This window comes from Aulonocara sp. 'chitande type north' Nkhata Bay, linkage group LG7, assembly GCF_057382095.1.
Source record: "Aulonocara sp. 'chitande type north' Nkhata Bay isolate Kocher_YH1m ecotype deep benthic linkage group LG7, A_spYH_male_GT1.1, whole genome shotgun sequence".
In the NCBI taxonomy this organism is placed as follows: Eukaryota; Metazoa; Chordata; class Actinopteri; order Cichliformes; family Cichlidae; genus Aulonocara; species Aulonocara sp. 'chitande type north' Nkhata Bay.
Window position 1 is genome coordinate 35,868,709 of NC_141350.1, and position 7,934 is coordinate 35,876,642.

At 40.8% G+C, this 7,934-nt stretch overlaps 1 protein-coding gene across 1 annotated transcript; it reads right to left on the minus strand.

The window, feature by feature from the left end:
• Positions 1-2,075: 2,075 nt before the first annotated feature.
• On the minus strand, positions 2,076-7,699 carry LOC147325625 (bile salt-activated lipase-like). Its single transcript, XM_086300216.1, has 11 exons — positions 7,630-7,699; positions 7,357-7,504; positions 7,010-7,129; positions 4,624-4,821; positions 4,383-4,513; positions 3,891-3,998; positions 3,659-3,773; positions 3,274-3,460; positions 2,947-3,150; positions 2,470-2,679; positions 2,076-2,346 (listed from the first exon to the last, which is right to left on the minus strand). Exons 1-11 carry the CDS (start codon positions 7,693-7,695, stop codon positions 2,163-2,165), a joined length of 1,671 nt encoding a protein of 556 aa, XP_086156342.1. The 5' UTR covers positions 7,696-7,699; the 3' UTR covers positions 2,076-2,162.
• Between the last annotated feature and the right edge of the window lie 235 nt (positions 7,700-7,934).

The following is a 7,934-nucleotide window of genomic DNA, read 5'->3' on the forward strand; positions in this document are numbered from 1 at the left end:
AGCTAGAATTAAAAATTAGACATTTTTGTCTTTGCTGCGCAGTTGCATCTACTTCTCTCATTCACTCCCCCTTCCTCTCCTGTTATTACTTCAAGCATGAAACTGATCAATGATCAGCTGATCGGCTTTTCTGCCACAAGTCCCGTCTTTCTTGTTTGTTTATCACCCACTTTGCGCTAGAAAGAGGAGACCAGCGGATAAACAGCAGCGCGTTTAAGCATGATAAGCTGTTGTTAGAATGTATTTAATATTACTTTCTAGTATCAGCTGAGGTTTGCTGGAGCCACAGCTGTAAAAGCTGCTGGTCATGATATCTGTTTGGACATCTGGTGAGAGGGAAACATGAAGATGAAACCAGGAGATGTCCTTACTGAATCATCACAGCTGAACAGGTGATGGAGAAACAGGTTTTCCTTTTAGGTGACATGGATAAGTTATGAAGTTATGAACTGTTTCTGAGAGACAAATAACACCAGGATCCTTTTCTACGTAGCTGACGGCTGGTAACTGTGCAGGGGCCAGGTTGGGCATTAACAGGGAAAGGGGGGCACAAAGAAATATTTTTCTTTGTTATGTCATTTAAAAACTTTGAATAAATAATTATCTGAATTTTACAACAAAAGTGGCCATCTGATTAAATGTATAGAAATCCATTATTGTATATAGTAACTAATAAGTCTAATATACATCCTAGTAAGCTATAGTACTTTATCCTTTGGGAAGGTACCATCTGTGCAGTCTGCAGTTCTGTTGAAGAAAGATGTTGAGTCTATTTAATTATTGTAGAAAAATAATTGATTTCTGTGCATTTGTTTTACACTTGCATTAAATTAAAGTTGATTACATCGATTAAGGGAGCGAGCGCAAATGCAAAAACTGAGCGAGAGGGGCTGCTATTGTGTGTATGGATAATAGCAAACACTGAAATACATGTTTTGCACACAGCAACGAGTTTTGTTCACTCAAATTTAGCTTTTCTTCACTCAAAATAAATTTCTCCTCAAAATGCAACACGTGCACCTGCAAATGTTTTTTACGTGCGCTCAGAATAATGGCACAAAAATAACGCCATACACCCCTAGTTTTAATGGTTTGGGGCATAGTGGGAAGTATATTACATGTACTTCCTAACTGTCTGTCTAACACTGTCATTTGTGGAAAAGCCCAATGAACCTCTTGACATCAACTATGAAACAATTTGTTTTTTGGTGAATGGATCATGAAGTAGTTTGTTGGCGCAGTTATAAATTACATTTACATATAGGACAAAAGAGTGCAAGATAAGTATACCACTAGAAATTTGGACTTGAGTAATGTTGTCAATTACTTTGCTGAGTGCAAAGCCAGAAAGATGACATTCAGATTCAACAATAGTTTGTTTTTTGGAAGGACTGATGTATGTAGGATATATCGAGAAGCTGGTCCATTAGAAATAGTTATTGAATGAGGAATTCTATTCATTAGTGTGCTGGTTTGGTACAGTGACCACAGTGAAGACCTGTAGTTAATGGACTTCACCCAACTTCCGTTTGAGATTGCTGTTCATGGCACTGGAATGATACAGTTAATACTGTTGATTATTCCTGTACTATACAATTTTTGCATTTACACAGTGTGTGTCTGTGTGAGAGAGAGACAGAGTGAGATAGTGTGTATACTCGGGTACAAGTTGGTGGGAACGATAACCACTGTTTTTGTCTGCTAGAGTGGTTTTTTCACTGCATATTCTGCACCAAAACTCTGTGCGTTCATCATTTGTTTGAAGCCAGCTCACCTCCTGCAACCCCTTTTCCGAGAATACTTTTTGCAGTTCGGACTCCTTCTGACATTTCTTTGGAGGTGGAGGAACACCAAAGTAATTACGTAAAGGAGCTTGCTTCTTGGACATCTTTAAGAGTTCTAAACAAATGTTTGTCCTCCTCCAGAAAATCTTATGTACGCAAACGCGTGTTGCAACTTCTTATCTGGTGCGCGTCTTTTATTTTGACAGAAAATGCACACCTGCGGACCACTTATGTGCACCCCTGGTCATATTGTAAATCCAAACACATGATCATATAAACCCAACAGATTAGTATTTTTGTCTGCTATCCATTTATTTTTTTATGAGCTAGTGATGCAATACTTGTCTACACATATCCACAGGTGACAGCACATGATGCTTATTCTGAAACAACTGTGGGAAGGCTGGGCAGGATCCTGGTCCAGAAATTCACGTAAGGCATCCTCATTTTCTGTTGCACGTAGTTGTTGTTCATATCAGAATGGATCTCCAGGAACTGTGGTGCACTTCTGGTGAACGTTGGCCAGTTAACAGGCACGCTTGAGCCTCCGTTGTTGGGATCTCTGTGGACATAAAAAGAAAAAAGTAAAACATAAATACAGCAGCTTAATTTATATTTCAATACTTGGTTTAGTTGTTTGGTTTCTGTGATACTCTGACAATCGTTTGTGTCTGCAGAATTATACCCAGTTTTGGCAAAGTTGGTCCAGTAGGAGATCATGGCGCCGGAGACACGGCGATGGCTTGGCCAGTATCCCAGTGGTGTGGTAAAGGGCTTTCCAAACACGTACTGCAGGTCGTCAGCGTGGTCAGCTCCCATCCAGCTTGGGTAGGGCATGATAAGACCACCCATACGGTTGGGCTCAGAGAAGAGGTAGGAGTAGGTGCGCCCAGTTCTTTAATGAGAAAAAACATTGATGTGACAATAACTACACAACTGACAAAAACTATTTGACTTTCATTTCTGTAATTATTTATATGAATGAAATTTTTTTTTTTTTTTTTTTTTTTGGCCTGTCCCGTTTGGCTCTTTTGCCCTCAGAATTGTTGTCTAAAGGCAAAGAAAGATGCCCAACGGATTTACTTTATATGAATGAAATTTTACTGAGACCACTATTATCTCATTAAACTGTGACATCTGTATTGCAAGATAATATTCTCACGTGGCATGGTCAGCATGTAGATAAAGGGCAGCCTGTGTAGGAACCAGGAAGATGTAGTCCGTTCCTACTCCCACAATGGTTTTCTTGATGGTCTCCTGGCTGGGATTGCTTCCCCAGTTTGAAGTATAGGTGGAGTAGGCATTGTTCAGACCAACCGTGCCCTTCTCCTTTGTGTACGCTCCCAAGAGCCTCCTCACATCGTCACTGAAATCCGAAAGTGAGGATTAAGGTCTGATAAAACACCTTACTGTCACCTAAGGTTTGATATAGTGTTACATCCATGTTGGCATTGTTATTGTTTCAACTGATCAAATGGCTCAAACTCACATAGGGGTGCTAATTAGATCTGAGTTGATTGACGGAACATCTAAAGCAGTGAAAATATGCCCGTCCATGTCATTGACTCCAGCAATGTAATCAATTTCAGCTGCATTGTGGAACAAGTGGGAAGGATCTTCTGGCAAGAAGTCCCCATCAATCACAGGAGACAGGATCAGGTTGAAGACAATGGGGTCTGAGAAATGCAGACAATTAGAACATGTACTATATGCAGAACAAACTTTGTTTTATATATACTGTGTTAGCCAGCATATAGTTTAAACTGTTGGATTTGCTTGTATCCCATTGAACTTTGTGAGCAATCTTGTCAGAAAAGCTTTCATCGTGTCTAAAATGAGAATGTAAAGTAGGCTGTGTGGAATGTAATCCTTACTATCGGGTGAACCGGACAAACTGATAGTGCCTGCCAGTGTTAGGGCTCCAGGATCAGCCATCTTCAAACAGGCAGCCATTCTGTTATCAGTTGGGCACTTGACCTTCTGAGCAACCTGCAGAGTGGGTGTAAATTAATAATTATGTGCTATTGTTAAAGCTGTTTACACAGATTTTGTATTCCTATTATTTGTTCCGAAAGAGTGATTATATCCAGAGAAGCTGCTATGTACCTCCTCAGCGAACTTGCGAGGGTTCTTGTTGATTCCCCAGGGGCAAAGTGCCACTCCACTCTGGGAGATGGCTCTCCTGATGATGCCTTTATTGTGGGGAGTGAGAGTCTGTGGGTGGAAGGTTAGGAAGAATACTTAGTCTGATCTTGTGCAACAACTTTATGGTTTCCAGTGCAAATAGCAAGCCAACAATTGTAACCACTGTAGCAGATGGGTGAGAACCAGGTCTAGGTCTGCTGTAAGTGTCACCTCAACATAAATTACTAAATTTGATCTGTTGACTGTGATGTTGCTGTACTGCTTACAGTGTTTTTATTTTAGCAAACAGTTTGTGCAGGAATTCGCTTCTTCAGTTCCTTGCAAACTAAGTTGCCAGTGTGAGTTTATAGCTCAAAACTCTATAATCTTGTCCAAATATGGTCACTGGTTCGAACAACCAAGGATTTTGATATATGTGTGTATATATACATATCTGTGGAAATGTATTTTCACCTGGAAGCTAACACTAGCTCCACCTGCAGATTCCCCAAAGATGGTGATGTTGCCAGGGTCGCCTCCAAATGAGCGGATGTTTCTGTGTACCCAAGCAATGGCAGCCTGCTGATCCCACAAACCGTAGTTTCCTGAGGATCAAATATATTTCAGCTCATGAGAAGAATCACTGCTTTAATGGAAGTATTTTTTAAATGGCAACCTAGCATGTACCAGGCTCTGTAAAGTGTGTGTAACTTACCAGGCAAGCCAGAGTCTCCACTGCTCAGGAAGCCCAGTGTTCCCACACGGTACCCCACCGTCACTACAATAACATTCCCTCTGTCTGCAATCTCCTGTCCGCTGTACAGGTAATTATTCAGGAAGTTCGCACCCATGGAGCCTCCAACCAGGAAGCCTCCTCCATAGATCCAAACCATGACAGGGAGACCGGCAGATACTAGAGGACAAAGTTAGTGAAATTTAGTCTTTGTCTAATTAACCTAGGGCTGCGCAAGTTAATGCGTTATTATCACATCAACGCATTCATTGATTAATAACGACAATTATTTTATTTTGAAGGTCCATGCTAACTGCCTCAGAACATAAAAAGCCACGGGTCACAGGAGGGATGGGATGTTGATCTGTGCAGGCTTGAAATGGGTGACATTATGCATCTCAACCAATGAGATCATTTATGGTGGGCTTGATAGTACTGCAGGGCAGAGTTGATAGAACTAAAGTTATTTGTAAGAGCTGCAAAGTTGAGTTTTCTTATCATCGGAGTACAGTGGTCTCTCGCTATAACGCGGTTCACCTTTTGCAGCCTCGCTGTTTCACAGATTTTTTTTTGTGTGTGTGCAATTTTGCATCCTTTTTTCCCCCTGCGCATTGTATTCTGCGTTCTCATTGACTGTAGACCATTGTCAATCAATCTCATGCCGTGTCTCCTGTACAGTACAGAATGTGTTCAGCTTGTCAAATTAACACAAATCTTTGATCGCTAGCAGTATGACTCTTACGTGCTGTACTGTATGTTTGTAAGTTATCTCCCCAACAAACACAACAGTGTCAACGAAACCTTTTTCAAAGGCACCTGTGGTAGCACCCAAAAGGCAGAGGAAGATGCTAACCACCGCACAAAAAGTTGGACTTCTGGATATGCTGAAGGAAGGTATAAGTTACTGTATTTTTTGGACCATAAGGCACACCAGATTATAAGGCGCATTAAACAGGGTTTGATCTTTGGTTTCATTCTATAATACTGGATTTATTTTTCTACGAAGGTTTGAACTTTGAGAGTGTTTAAACAAGAGAGAAAAGTGTGAAAATGTTCATGTCTGTCTGAGAAAAGTGTCTAAAGCGTGTAGTGAGGGGTTTTACAGCCTTAACACATCTATAATAACTGTAAAAAATAAAGCTGACTACTTCATGGATTTCACCTATCGCTGGTTATTTTTAGAGTGTAACTTGCACGATAAACAAGGGACCACTGCACTTCAAGTCTGAAGTATCACTTAAATGCATTACACGCTATTGATGCCAGCAAAACACCCACTCAAACAAACAGTGGCAGGAGGATCGACAGACTACATTGGATGCAGCTTGTAGGAGAAGTATAGTTAAACAAAAGCGCTATACAAATACAGGCCATTTACCATTTATTTATTCAAAACGGGAGAAGCTAACAATCGCCATAACAAAGTGGCTAGCTACAAACTGCAAGTCAATTATTATCGTGGAAGATGTCGGTCTGATGAGCCTCCCTCAAGACACACCAGAATTCACAAGCTGTACAAAAAGGAGAGCACTATGAAAGCAACTGTGTCATTATGTGCACTAGCTGTTGCTCCCTCTGGAATCTAGTGGATGTCACTAGGTAACCATAATTACCTGAGAGTTGCAGTACATTATATTGATGAACAGTGGGAGCTGCGTTTGCATGCTCTGAGTGCAGCGAAAACAGAAGAGAGTGGCAAAGAGTAAGAAAATTTCAATTTAGAGGAATAGATAAATGCAGTAAATTTTGTCAACTCAATCTAGATTAGTGAAGGTGGGTTTTGGGGCGGGGGGGGATTCTCATTCTCCACCAGAAATCAAGAATAAACAGACTTCACAGAATAAAAGTCCTTTGACAGTAAATGATCTTGAACATCTCCCTGACAACAGAAAATGTTTCTGGTGGTACCTGAAAAAAATCAACATATTTATAAATGTTAACTTGCTGTTGATCAAAAGGTGCCTGTTATAAAGTTATGCTCGTGATTCTTTGTTGGATCTGATTAGATTCATGTTTATGTTGAGATCGACAAGAAGTGTTTTAACTGCTACTGTGTTAAGGAAATAGTGCTGTTAAAAAGCACCTTATTTCTTTAAAGGCGTTGCTAACTGATAGCAACGTTGCTAACTCATATAGCACATCCGCTATATGAGATGTGCACTTCTCATATAGCAGTGCTATGGGTGCCGGTTTAGCTCAGTGGGTGAGCAGGTGTATGGCTGGAGAGCAGTGGGCCTGGGTTTGAGTCCGACCTGCGGCCTTTTCCTGCGTGTTCTCGCAGAGAATCATGCAATTCATGCGATCACAATTTAAAAAATTTCATCATTGCCCAGCACTAAAATAAACTTTTGTGCATTTCTGTTTTTACCTGAGCTGCCATGAGGAACCCAGATGTTAAGGTACAGGCAGTCTGTACTGCCGATGGTGTCAGTCATCACAAGGTTCAACTGAAGGCATCTGGGCTTGTAGTCTGTGGCCTGTAGAATACCTGACCAGAAACACATTAAAAGAGTTAAATATTACATTTGAAAAATTATCAGGATACATGTGTATGTTACTTCACACAGCGCAGGTCTTAGCTTGCCTACCTTTGCAAGTAGTAGAAGTAATTTTCTATTGACTGATTAAAGTTAACCGGAGACATGCAGAAAAGGCTGCTGAGAGTTTCAGAGATAACAGCTAAAGACTGATGAGAAACTTAATCAGTCTACCTACCATCCCAACCACGGTGAGGCCTTGGTTTCTCAAATGTTCCAGGAGCATCAGCAAAGGGAATCCCCAAGAAGATATCCATGGATCGGCCTGATCCCAGACTCTTCGATTTTCCCTCAACCTTCCCTCCCTCGGTCTGCACCACACCAAGCTAAAGAGATAAAGCACAATGAGATAAAAAAAATGTTGATACGTTTGTAGCTAAATAGTCTTTGCACAACAAGATGACAAAAAATCCTGTAAACATGAAAAATACACATTTTGTGTAACACTTACAGAGGCCGCAGAGGCCGTCTCTAGAAACAAAGCAACAGCAATCAAAATCCCCAGCGTCAGCATCATGAGTAACTGGCAGAATGGCACCGATTGTCACCCTGACTTTTATAAAGCGGACTCCTCCCCTGGACAACATCTGACCTGTGTGAAGTTCGTGGGCCTGCTTTTCTCACAGTTACATAATATTTAACCACCTTGTGTACATTACACCTTCCCAAATACTTCCCGTGTATCATATCATTATATCATTAATTTCCATATTTTCGAGAAGGAAAATAAGTTGTTTTAGACTCAGTGAGCAGAGA

What these genes read in the sequence shown, in the direction of transcription:
- LOC147325625 (XM_086300216.1), bottom strand. Translation starts at nt 7,695, where the DNA reads ATGATGCTGACGCTGGGGATTTTGATTGCTGTTGCTTTGTTTCTAGAG. An exon ending in AGACGGCCTCTGCGGCCTCT is followed by an intron (nt 7,505 to 7,629) that starts GTAAGTGTTACA and finishes TTATCTCTTTAG; the next exon opens with CTTGGTGTGGTGCAGACCGA. An exon ending in TGGAGACTCTGGCTTGCCTG is followed by an intron (nt 4,514 to 4,623) that starts GTAAGTTACACA and finishes TTTGATCCTCAG; the next exon opens with GAAACTACGGTTTGTGGGAT.